Genomic DNA, 12,937 nt, shown 5'->3' on the forward strand with positions numbered 1-12,937 from the left:
TGTTTTCCCACTGCTTTCTGCTAATGATATGAAAAGCTAGTGATTGCTGGATCTTTCAAAAAACACATGACCCAAATGCTTCGACCCAGGGACAACAACCAAGCATTTGAAATTCACATGCTTCAGGAATGCAGACCTTTACAAAAGACTGAACAGATGTGGCGACATACTACAGAAGTAGATCAAACAATGTCGGCGTTCACTTCACACGCTCCACCCCGGCCCATATGTCAAACCCAAGAAGATATGTTCACTTCAACGGTTAACCGTAACCATACATTGTGGCTTGCATGCTAAATGCTCTGGTAGTACCAACATGGACGATTGCAACGATCATGTCTTTTGATAGCACTATCGATGTCGAGATCTTCTGACAAGGGGCGTTGATTTGGTGGACAGCGGTGACGAAACTGAGACATTCCGATAGCAAATCAGTAAGCCATCTCCCTAAGGTTACTAACTCAAAATAAAAATAGAAAACGAAGCAGAGTCAACCTGATAATGAATTACGGATATTATTCCGGCAAGCAATCGCAAAACGAGCAGAATTACAGTTTTGAGAATAAATATATGGATGGTTCCGGTGGCGGTTTGATGGTAGATGTAGCCGACACTTGCAAAGATTCATGGGTGGCACCGGTGGCTAGCGTTATTAACCAAGAAAAACCCAGTCTAAACTGCAATGCGTTGTGTTGTACATAAAGGAGGGGCAAGGGGCGCCCAAAGGGAATGAGTATCCAGAGACTTTTAGTTCCAGCACCTTTGGTTTGCCCTCTTCCTTTCTTCGATCGGTAAGCTCTCCTGAGTACCCCTCTTTCTACTCTCACATTTCTAGAAAAGAAATCTCGGGCCCTAAGAAAGGATCAAGAGCCATGTTCTCCCTCCCTCGTCTATTACTCTCCTCCCATACGTTCCCTTTAGTCGTCACAATGTGTTGTTCCTTCACGCAGGTCGCGGGCAGAGGCTAGTGGATGATGGCAACATGTGATGGCCGGCGAAGGAGGGACATCGAGGACATTGTCTCGAGGAACCAACCTAAACCTTGTCCTCGACCATCCTTTATGGCTTCACCAAATGTCCTTCGCCCTTGAAGTTCTTGAACCATGGTTGTGACAGCCTGGGAACGGAAGGACGTGTCATGGGCCTCCACGATTAGGAGGGATAGCGGCGGCGGCGGTGGCGGCTGGTCGCTCTCGCTCCAGTGACGATGTGACCCTTTCTCTGTGTCGGCCTGGCTCCGCTGCAAGGCAAGTATGTTACGAATTTCTAGCAGGAGAAGATGAAGGAGGAGAACGAGAGGGAATAATGGGGCACGAGGCATGGAAAATTAGTCCAGCAAGGCTCGGTTTGTGGTTGTTAAACTGTGTGGTGCGATGCTACTTTTTATTATATACATCTATAGATAATCTGCCATGGAAAATTAGTCCCAAAAATACATAGGCAGAAACATGTTAAGCAGATGGGATTACGATGCTTCATCCGTTTCTTTGTAGTTTGCATATAAGATTTGGTCAAAGTCAAAACTCTGTAAAGTTTGACTAGCTTTTCTTCACACTATGAAATCAATATTATTAGATGCATGGTGAAATTAATTGTCATAACATATAACTCTTTTGTTGTAGATGTTGATAATTTTTTCTATAAAGTTAGTTAAACTTTACAAAGTTTGACTTTGATCAAATCTTATATGTAAACTAGAAAAAACGAAGGGAGTAATCCACTGCAATGTCAAACACAGTCTAATCCTTCTGAGTTGATGGTTAACTCATTTTCTTCCGGAATCCGCATGCAAATGCGTGGCGTTCCCTGATCTTTGTTGTGTGGAAAACCAATACAAGCATCACACAGTAATGGTGAAACGCACATACAACAGCAATTGACACCAAGTTTATGCTTGACATATATGGCAGTACCGTCATAAGTTTGCATTGAAAGCTGGAGCCTCCCATCCCATGTGTAGAACTATTACTGCACGGGTGCTGTAGACCTTCATACCAGCCGTCAATTTCCATCTGACCGCCTGCATTTTACCTACTTAATTCTGTTAATAAAAAAAGCCTTTATGCATTCAGATAATTGCTTCCGTTCACACTGCACACCACGCACTAACTAGACTGATGAGGCAAGGGCGAGCAGAAGACCTCACCGCCGGCGAGGGTTCGTATATCCGGCCAAGCGCACTCCCTCACCGAGCGACGGTCCGGCAGATGGCCCTCCATGCCCGCCTGCTGCGCCGCGGCTGTGTCCCCGGCTTTCTCAGGATCTGCCGCAAGGCGCCGTTCCCTGGGCTCGCCGGCCGACGCCGTCGACGGCAGGTATGTGGGAGCACTCCGCCTTCCTCAGGCCGCGCCGCCCGACGCCCTCCACCTCGATGGAAGCTGCCCGCTTCCTCCAGCCTCTCGCAGATGGGGATCTGCCGGCCCCGCGCCGCCACCGCCCAGGAAGGAGCTATTCCTCCGCCTCTCCGGCGCGTGGGAGTCCGCCGTGCAGGCGCTTCTCGAGCTCGGGAGAGGCACCGATCAGTACGTGGCTATCTCCTACCTTGTAGTGTTTAGCATGACAATATGTTTGGTCCCTTGTCCATTGATCTTGTCCGTGCAAATCTTCAAAATTATATGTATGTAGCTTGTGTTTCTGAATGTTGCTGTATTGTGGTCTAAATATCTTACTGCAATTGCATTTGATTTGACTGCGCTGTTGTGTCGTCGTCTCACTATCCATAGAGATTTTGGCATGGTTCTGACTAGCAAATTTCTAGACTACTGTAAATCAGGTTTTGATGATCTTAAAACTATTTGAAAAAGGCTAAGTTGAGGTTCATCTCGTTTGGAAACCAGGATACTGTGATGCAAATGCTAAGTCCTTGCCAATTCACACATCAGCAAAACTAGGTGCTACTCTACTTCTATTTTTCCTGACTTTAAAACAGATAAACAGAAGCAAACGTTCCTCTTCCTTTCTCTTTGCCTACAGGAATTACAAATACCAGAATAGGATGCAAAGGCTGCTCTCTCTGTATTTGCCTTAAGTACTAAACACATAGAAGGAATTACTAGCTGCATTTCACAGCTGTAGTGACGACTGTAGTTGTGGTTGACGTAGAGGAGCCGAATCCCACAAATGCATGACTCTCATCTTATTTCCCTATCAAACTATTATCATATTGGAGGAAAATATGGATTCTTTTCCAAGTCCCAAATGTCATCGGCTTCACTCTGTAAATTAAAGAGAGACATAACAGATTACACAAAAATCATATTGCTTACAAATGGATTTTAGGAATTTTGGACAAGATAAGTGGAATACCGTTAGTAAACGAGCATAGTACCCATAGTCCCGCAAACCATCTGCATTTGTTCCAGTCATTTTCTCTGTAGGTGCTTCGCATTGTGCAACTGGAATGTACTTCTCTCCTCTCTATGCAAAATATAAATCAGAACAAACATTAGTTGAGTTATTAGTAAATCTATAGGCTGTTTCGATAAGTGATAAGAGATTTACAGAAGAAGATTGTTTTCGGGAATGACTTTAGCTGCCCCTTTTTTCCTTTTACTAGGATGTTGATTATCAAGCCATGATTTCTTCCTTTTTGAAGTCTTCTGCTGAATTTCCTTTTTCTTCAGGCAAGCTGTTTGCAAACAAATGTCTGGTTCCTGAGATATGGCTTCAGTTCTGCATGTAGTAGTAGGAGCTTTGTCTTCAACTTGCTTCTTTAGATTCTTCAAAGCATCATCTACTAATTTGATGCACTCTTCTGATGCAACTGCTTGGGAAGCTATGCCAAGGAACTCGTGCATGAAAAACTTCAGCTGCTGCCTATCTTCCGATCTAGGGTCTTCCAAAACAATGTTGCCATGGCTGTTTTGAATAGTGCCGCTTCGTGCTTCTCGAGTCCATCGCTTCAAAATATAGTGGCTTGGAAGATACTTAATATTCATGACATCCAGAGCTTTCAAAGCATGACTACACAATATACCAACTCTTTCAAATTGGCCACAGCTACATAGAACTTTTTGCTGTTCATCAACTATAACTTTGCATTCTTCTTCATAAGAGCATTCCGGGTCAAGATTGGCAATTGCAACAGTATATGCATTGTCTTCCTCCGATGGCTTGATGTACGCTGAGATGGATCTTTCGTATTCATTCTGAAAATCTTCAAATATGCTAGGTGTGTAAACTTTGCTTGCTTGTATTACTGTAGGAGTTCTTATTCTAACTCTAGGTAATTTTTTCCTCGACTCATATTCCTCATTTACCTCTTTATCTCTCTTTCCTTGCACAACCCTCTCTACGTGCTTGAAAAAACGAAGAATGTCAAGATCAGACTTCAAATGGTCTTTCAAGTCACTATTCAAGCTCTCACTTAATTGTGTGCTTCTCATGCCTATAGTGTAAGCATTTCTCATGTAACATCTTGCCCATTTCTCTTTTACTTTATAGATACTGTCCAACCAAGTCTGTGTATCCACATTGATTCTTATGGCAGTGAAAGCTTCTTCAAAGTCTTCCTCTTCCTCGTACTTGTACATGCAAGCACTGAAATCAGCAAGTACATTTGGGCCATCCTCGTCTTTTTTCTTATGAGGTAAATGTTTGATGGCATTTTGCATTATGTGAAAAGTGCACAATCCATGCCATGCTTCTGTAAATACCGCCCGAATTGCATTACCCATTGCTACGTCCTGGCCAGTAAAGATAGTTCTAGGCTGTTTTTTGTTATGTATGGATAAGAAAGTGTTGAACAACCATTTGAAGGATTCAAATGTCTCGTCGTATAGAAGTGCAACACCAAAAATGGCCATTTCTCTAAAATGGTTGAAGCCAACAAATACACCAAAGGGTCTGTACTCTTTATTTGTCCCAAATGTAGTATCAAACGTAACAACATCACCAAAGTGAGCATAGTCAATGATCATCTTTGCATCAGCCCAGAAGATATTTGCTATTTGTTCATCGCAATCGTGTTGTACATCATATTCAAATGCAGGATTCTCATTTTTTTTATCTCGAAAGTACTTGAGCATACTTCCAGCTTCACCATACATCAACTCCCTTTGACGCTTGGTTCGCAAATAGTTCTTGTGATCACGAGGTGTGTAGGTAAGGTTTAATGACCCACCAACTTGCCGACTTGCCAGCTCATGGGCTGCTTTTGGTACAATTCCTGAATCATCTGCAGTTTCAATGTCAAAAGCTTGCAAGGTCGATATCTTCCGTTGTGATGGCATCAAGTGGCATGTTCCAGGCAATTGCAAGACATGGTTGTGTTCAGTGACTAACTCGTGTACTTCGCAATTTCCTGTTTCTCGGTCGATGGTGATTCCCATTCGAACTTTACAACCAGTCCTTGTTTCTGCACGAGGACGCTTGGTATTATGATCTCTTTTGTCTATTCTTCTGTAGCCCTCATTGGAACAAACGTATCTCGCGGAAGTGATTGCCCCATCAAGTTTGCTCTTATTTTCATAATTTACCCTTACGTCAAAACCAATATGACCTCCATAACAAGTCCAAAATCCCCAGGCCTCTTTTGTGGAATTAAATTTCATACCAATTTGAGGCATCCAACTAGGAATCATATTTGTCCTGTAAAAAATAGGCATATCTTAATTTATTTGTCTAGTTACACTACAAGAAATATGATGATATGGCATGAGAATTTAACAAAATTGAGTGTACCTGTTTGAATCTTTGTTGGAGTTGGTCATATTCTCCATTACACCTTTTCGTTTCCTTCTTTGTAATCTGAGATAGTCAGTCTATAGGAATTCTCTTGCTGCCTTGAGAACATGAATACAGTTAGAGCATATGTTACATACCTCGAGATTGATCGTCTTTTTTTTTTGCTAGGAGAAGGAAGGCAAAAGGGAGATCATCTACATTAATCTCCTGTCAAGTATTGGAAATCCCAAGTATTTCATGAGCAAAGCACCTATGGTACAACTTGCATGTAAAGATCTAACTACATTCATGTATTTTATCTTGAGATTATTCAAAACAATAGAGATCACTTCTGTTAGCAAAGCACCTATGGTACAACTTGCATGTACAGTTCTGACTACATTCATGTATTTCATCTTGAGCTTATTTAGAACAATAGAGATCACTTATGTTCAAATATATTTTTTCACTCTAACATCATCCAAAAGGTGCAGGAATAAATTTTGGATCTCCTTCCTCCCTTGTCACTACTGATTTTCTACTAGTTGTTTGGAGGGTTCGGCTCCTCTGCAATTTAGCTACTGAATTTATTAAAATTGATGGTACCTGTTTGAATCTTCATTGCCGTTAATCATATTCTCCACTAAACCTTGTCTTTTTTTTTTGTAATCTGTGATCATATAGCAAAATCAGTCTAGGAATTCTCTTGTTGCCTTGAGAACATGAATAGAATCAGACCACATGTCACATACCTTGAGATTGATCAGCTTCTTTTTTGTTGCTAGGAGAAGGATGGTAAAAGTGAGTTCAAAAGGGAGATCATCCACACCACTTGCAGATCAGCGGGAGAAGAACAATCAATAGAGAGATAGGGCAAAAGGGAGATCTTTATGCCACATAAACTTGCAGATCAGCGTGAGGAGGACAGATATAGGGCAAAAGAGGATCTCTATGCCGCCCATAGATCAACATATACCTTGGTCACGTTCTGGCTACAAGAAGGATGATCAAGGAGGACTGGGGAAGACCGGCGGGACGAAGGCATGGAGATCGCTGTTTGGCGCCAATGTGCGTTCTGTTTGGTGCCAAGCAGCCGTAGGAGATATTTCACCGGACAAATTGGGGTGTTTGTTTTCATTCTTTAAAAGAATTAAGTGGGGAAATTAGAGCGGTCAGATTGGAATTGACGGCTGATGTAGATGTCTACAGCACCCGTGCAGTAATAGTTGGACTGCAGAGGAGCCGAACCCAGGAACGAGGTATCAGGAACTTTAATATCGCCTCCCTCAATTCCTGCACTAACCATCTGACTGCAGCGGGGATAACCACTTTGGAATCACCACGTATCGTCTTCTTTATGCTACTAGTACTAATAACTGGACCAACATCACGCGTTGGGAAGCAAAAGCCTCGAGACTGCTGTGACGGAGGACTACCACATCCCAATGACACGGTCTGCCTCGAGACTGTGTTCCCACATGTAATTGATGTGACCGTTCTGTTAAAAGTGTAGGACCGTAGTTGCATCGTGACATTGTAACATAGTTGTATTCGTTGGAATTGAGGCGCAGGTTGTTGGGTAGGATATACTCTATCTCATGTATAGCTTGGAGTAGAGGACAAGTTGATAACCAACCAACCACCTGCGCCATATCTTGTAATTGCTTTGCCTATATAAACACGAAGGCGTCCCTGCGAGGAGGCAACACGCTTAACGCAGCCAACTCTAGTTTTTACATGGTCATCAGAGCACTTCTCGAGATCATCCATGGCGACACCTTCAAACTCCTTCCCATCCTCTCCGTTTGTGCACGCCGTCTCTGAGAAGCTCAGCAAGAACAACCAAGCCCTATGGCGGGCGACGGTTCTGTCGGCGATCAGAGGTGCCCGCATGGAGCAGTACCTCGACCTCGATCACCAGGTGCCACCCATGCACCTTGAAGAAGCCACGTCCAATGGCAAAACCAAGACGAAGAAGCCCAACCCGGAGTTTCAGACCTGGTACGCTCAAGATCAGCAAGTCTTTTCTTACTTTCTGACAACTCTGCCCCGTGAGATGGCCATCCAGGTCGCTACCTGTCATACGTCGGCGGAGCTCTGGAACACGATTGCAGAGATGCTTACGTCTCACACCCGTGCCCAGACTGTCAACGTGCGCATCACCCTCGCCAATCTGTAGAAGGGGAACTCCTCTATCACCGACTACGTCGGGAAAGTTAAGTCTCTGTGCGATGAACTCATCGCTGCAGGGAAGAAGATCGGCGATGATGACATCGTCTCTCACATCCTCGCTGGCCTGGACGAGGAATTTGATCCGATGGTCTCTGCTATGTGCTCCAGAGTGGAGCCGATCAGCGTGCCGGAGCTGTTCTCTCAGCTCATCAGCTTTGAGACGAGGATGAAGCTTCGCGGCGGAGTGTCACAGTCTTCCGCAAACGCTGCCACCAGAGGCCACGGGCGCGGTGGTGACCGTGGCCGTGGCCGCGGCGGCAACGACAACAACAGTGGTGACCATGGTCGCCCCTACATCAAGCCTGGCGGCTGCGATGGACAAGGAGGAGGCGGCCACTACAACAACAACGGTGGCGGGGGCAACTACAACAATAATGCCCCTGCACCTAGGATCCAGTGCCAGATCTGTGGCAAACTGGGCCATCCAGCGTGGAAGTGCTGGAAGCGCTATGATGAAGCCTACCAAGGAGGAGAAGAGAGGACGGCGAACCTGGCAGCACCTCAGTATGGGGTGGACACCAACTGGTACCTCGACAGTGGCGCCACCGATCACATCACGGGAGACCTTGAGAAGCTGACTGTCCGCGAGCGCTACACCGGGAACGAGCAAATCCACACTGCTAGTGGGTCAGGTGTGGCTATAGAACATATTGGTCACTCAGCTATTCGTACCCCTGATCGTGATCTCTACCTAAATAACATTCTTCATGTTCCAGAAGCTAGCAAGAGCCTAATCTCTGCTAGTCGTCTTGCGCTTGACAATGATACATTCTGTGAAATTCATCCTCATTCTTTTCTTGTTAAGGAGTGGGGAACGAGGAAGGTTCTTCTTCGAGGCAGGGGTAGATGTGGTATATACCCCGTCAAGCACAAGAGATCCAACGTCCAGAAGTAGATGCTCAGTGCCACCAAGATATCTTCGGATAGATGGCACCGACGTTTAGGTCATCCATCTCCTCTCATTGTCAGGAGAATTCTTAGTCAGAATAAGCTCCCTTGTGCTAGTTTTTCCAGTAGTGATTCTGTTTGTGACGCCTGTCAAAAGGGAAAAAGTCACCAGTTGCCTTATCCAAAATCAATAAGTGAATCCAAGTTTCCTTTAGAACTTATTTTCTTTGATGTTTGGGGACCTGCTGCTGAAACAGTAGGCAGAAAGAAATATTATGTGAGTTTTATCGATGACTTCAGTAAATTCACGTGGATCTATTTGATCAAACACAAGTCTGAAGTTTTTCAAAAATTTCATGACTTCAGCATCCTGTTGAACGACAGTTTAATCGCAAAATTCTTGCTCTTCAGACAGATTGGGGAGGGGAGTATGAAAAACTCAACTCCTTCTTCACCAAGATAGGAATATCTCATCATGTATCTTGTCCCCATGCACATCAACTGAACGGATCAGCAGAGAGAAAACATCGACATATAGTCGAAGTGGGCTTGTCCCTTCTTGCCCAAGCCTCTATGCCCTTAAAATTTTGGGACGAGGCGTTTATTGCTGCTACTTATTTGATCAATCGCCTTCCTAGCAAAGTTATCAAGCTTGAGACCCCTCTTGAGCGATTGTTCTATGAAAAACCCAATTACTCCTCACTTAGAATATTTGGGTGTGCTTGTTGGCCTAACCCCCCACCCTATAACAAGCACAAACTTCAGTTCCGTTTCAAACAATGCACTTTTCTTGGATATAGCAATCTTCACAAAGGTTTTAAATGCCTTGATATTTCAACAGGACGAGTGTATATCTCCAGGGATGTTATTTTCGATGAAAATGTTTTTCCCTTCGCTACACTACACCCAAATGCCGGTGCACGGCTTCGGGCAGAAATTCTTCTTTTGAATCCGGAGCTACTAAACCCAACCGGTCATGGGGACAAACAGTATGCTGATGATCATTTGTTGCATAGTCCTACTTCTGACGGAGATAGCGGTGAAAAACTGCACTCCAAATGCTTGTGATTTTATGCAACAACAGCAGGAAACATCTGGCGGCGGGCACGAAGCAGATTCCCCTGGTCGCGTCGATTCTGGAGCTGACGCGCGAACAGATCCCCAGGCGGATCCTCTGACGCCCCAGGCGGATCCTCTGAAACCACCCTCGCCAGAATCCGGGAACATCCACTCCCCAGGTGATGCCTGGCCCGGGTCTCCAGGCCGGTCGGGTGGGCCGGCTCCCTCTCTGTCTCCGCGCCCCAGTTGTCACGAGGCGGGTGGGCCTGAACCTGGTCGCCTGTCCCCCGCTGCGTGGCGCAATGATGGCGTGCGCGACCGCGCGCTGGCCCGTGGTCACGTGGCGCCCGCTGACTCGTCAAGGCTGGATTCTCCTGATCCACCAGCGCGCGATCCAACATTGTTCGACCACGCGACAGACGAGGTTGTTTCTGCTGTGGCGGGATCGGGATCTTCTGCGGCCACCGAACCCGTACGCTCCAGCACACCTCCTCGGATGACTACACGAGCACAACGAGGTATTTCAAAACCCACAGTTTACAAAGATGGGCCACTCAGGTATGATAAACACTTTAAATTTGCAAATTTTGCTGCTACTGGTGTGCCTCAAACTTTGACCGAAGCTCTGGGCAATGATAATTGGAAAAATGCCATGAATGTAGAGTATTATGCACTTATGAAAAACCAAACTTGGCATTTGGTTCCTCCTAAGCAAGGGAGGAATGTTATTGATTGTAAATGGGTATATAAAATTAAAAAGAGACCTGATGGCACAATAGATAGATATAAGGCTAGATTAGTAGCTAAGGGCTTCAAACAACGCTATGGTATTGATCATGAGGATACTTTTAGTCCTGTAGTGAGAGCTGCTACTATTAGACTTGTTCTGTCTATTGCTGTCTCCAGGGGATGGAGTCTTCGCCAATTGGATGTTCAGAATGCGTTCTTACATGGCGTTCTCGAGGAGGAGGTCCATATGAGATAACCACCTGGGTTTGAAAATGGTTCAAAGCCACATCATGTGTGCAAGTTGGACAAGCCTTATATGGCCTAAAGCAGGCACCTAGAGTCTGGTATTCAAGATTAAGTGCAAAGCTTCAGCAACTTGGTTTCAAGCCTTCAAGGGGTGACACTTCTCTTTTCTTCTTCAAGAAAGGGAAGGTGGTTATATTTATGTTAATTTATGTTGATGACATAATTGTTGCCAGCTCTTCACAGGAAGCTACCACAACATTACTATCAAATTTGAAAAATGAATTTGCTCTTAAAGATCTAGGAGAGTTACACTACTTCCTAGGTATTGAGGTAAAAAAGTTGCATGATGGTATTATGCTAACTCAAGAAAAATATGCCAAAGATGTAATCAGACGTGTAGGTATGAAGGATTGCAAACCCTCCAGTACACCTATGGCTATCACTGATAAGTTGTCATTATATGAAGGAGAATTACTAAGCCCACAAGAAGGAACTGAGTACAGAAGTATAGTTGGCGCTCTCCAGTACTTGACACTAACAAGACCTGATATATCCTTTGCTGTTAATAAAGTCTGTCAATTTTTACATGCTCCTACCTCTGTACATTGGACAGCTGTAAAGAGGATATTGAGGTATCTTGAAGGGAGTGCAAATACAGGGCTGAAATTGTGTAAATCTTCTTCAACCACAGTAAGTGCATTTTCTGATGCAGACTGGGCTGGATGTCCTGATGATAGAAGATCCTCAGGGGGATTTGCAATCTTTCTTGGGTCGAATCTCATATCCCGGAGTGCAAAGAAGCAAGCCACAGTGTCACACTCGAGCACTGAGGCAGAATATAAATCTTTGGCAAATGCAACAACTGGGGTAATGTGGATTGAAACTTTACTTGATGAACTTGGCATTGGAAGAATAAGTGTGTCATGCTTATGGTGTGACAATCTTGGAGCAACATATTTGTCTGCAAATCCAGTGTTTCATGTAAGAACGAAACACATAGAGATTGATTACCATTTTGTACGAGAGAGAGTTGTACAAAAGTTGCTAGATATTCAGTTCATTCCAACAGGAGATCAAGTTGCAGATGGGTTCACAAAACCGTTACAAGTTAAGCAACTACAGGCCTTCAAGCGCAATCTGAACCTTGATACATTAAGATTGAGGGAGGATGTTAAAAGTGTAGGACCGTAGTTGCATCGTGACATTGTAACGTAGTTGTATTCGTTGGAATTGAGGCGCAAGTTGTTGGGTAGGATATACTCTATCTCATGTATAGCTTGGAGTAGAGGACAAGTTGATAACCAACCAACCACCTGCGCCATATCTTGTAATCGCTTTGCCTATATAAATACGAAGACGTCCCTGCCAGGAGGCAACACGCTTAATGCAACCAACTCTAGTTTTTACACGTTCTGCCGCTCACTTTGCCTGGTATGCACGTGTGCGTGCACCACCTATTGTGTTCTTAATTAAGCCTTCCCGTCTAATTGTACACAAATTAATCCAAAGGAAAAAAACCGTCCAGTCTTCATTCCTACAAACCAAACACATGTCAAGGAATATTTCCTCTGGTACTATTGAATCCTCAAAAATCATATACAAATTGAGCCCTAAGTTGTCATGAACCTTGCGCCGGTGCAATGAATTACCACAGTATGCTGAGATGGACAAGTATTCCTGGTTGTTATTCGCAAAAACGAGATAGTATTTCCGTGGTCGAACCTTTTTTTGGGATAGCTAGAGCATCAATAGGAATGCCCAAAGGCTCATAAACCTCTTTTTTTTGAAATGGAGGATCACCCCCGGCCTCTGCATCAATCGATGCATGCAACCATATTATTAAATAAAAACGTAACCAAGTCATGAGGTCCAAAGAAACTCATAAAATGAGCAGAATTCGAAATAAAATCTGAAAAACGCCAGAACCGGCGATAAAGAATTGGAAAATGCCACATCCGGCGATAAAACAACAAGCTACGATGCCTACACACCTAACCTGTTATTAGCTCGCCATCCAAATCGGCTGAAGATAGTCCGTGCTACCGTCTCCCAACGGTTGCACCCAATAACCATAAGCTCCCTGAAATCCACATGAGTGAGTAAGGACCACATACGGATC

At 44.4% G+C, this 12,937-nt stretch overlaps 1 protein-coding gene and 1 pseudogene across 11 annotated transcripts; both read left to right on the forward strand.

Annotated features, from left to right (window-relative positions):
* The first annotated feature begins 2,018 nt into the window (after positions 1-2,018).
* On the forward strand, positions 2,019-7,388 carry LOC125510495. 11 transcript variants are annotated; one of them, XM_048675695.1, is made up of 7 exons: positions 2,022-2,522; positions 4,314-4,394; positions 4,490-4,588; positions 4,991-5,103; positions 5,183-5,373; positions 5,854-6,049; positions 6,450-6,580. In XM_048675695.1, coding segments are annotated over exons 1-7 (987 nt in total). In that variant the 5' UTR covers positions 2,022-2,217; the 3' UTR covers positions 6,452-6,580. The 11 variants fall into 11 exon arrangements, 8 of the variants coding, with proteins under 8 accessions (XP_048531655.1, XP_048531652.1, XP_048531653.1 ...); XM_048675696.1 differs by having other exon boundaries at positions 2,023-2,522; positions 5,198-5,373; XM_048675697.1 differs by having other exon boundaries at positions 2,028-2,522; positions 5,854-5,940; positions 6,450-7,388.
* Positions 7,389-7,918: 530 nt separating this feature from the next.
* LOC125511828 lies at positions 7,919-8,017 on the forward strand (annotated as a pseudogene).
* The last annotated feature ends 4,920 nt before the right edge of the window (positions 8,018-12,937 follow it).

Source organism: Triticum urartu, chromosome 5 (assembly GCF_003073215.2).
Source record: "Triticum urartu cultivar G1812 chromosome 5, Tu2.1, whole genome shotgun sequence".
In the NCBI taxonomy this organism is placed as follows: domain Eukaryota; kingdom Viridiplantae; phylum Streptophyta; class Magnoliopsida; order Poales; family Poaceae; genus Triticum; species Triticum urartu.

Bases quoted from the DNA above. Each gene is read 5' to 3' on its own strand.
- LOC125510495 (XM_048675695.1), top strand. From the start codon at position 2,218: ATGCCCGCCTGCTGCGCCGCGGCTGTGTCCCCGGCTTTCTCAGGATCT. The intron at 2,523-4,313 runs GTACGTGGCTAT...GAAAAAACGAAG, and splicing joins CTCGGGAGAGGCACCGATCA to AATGTCAAGATCAGACTTCA. The intron at 4,589-4,990 runs GTAAATGTTTGA...ATTCAAATGCAG, and splicing joins CTCGTCTTTTTTCTTATGAG to GATTCTCATTTTTTTTATCT.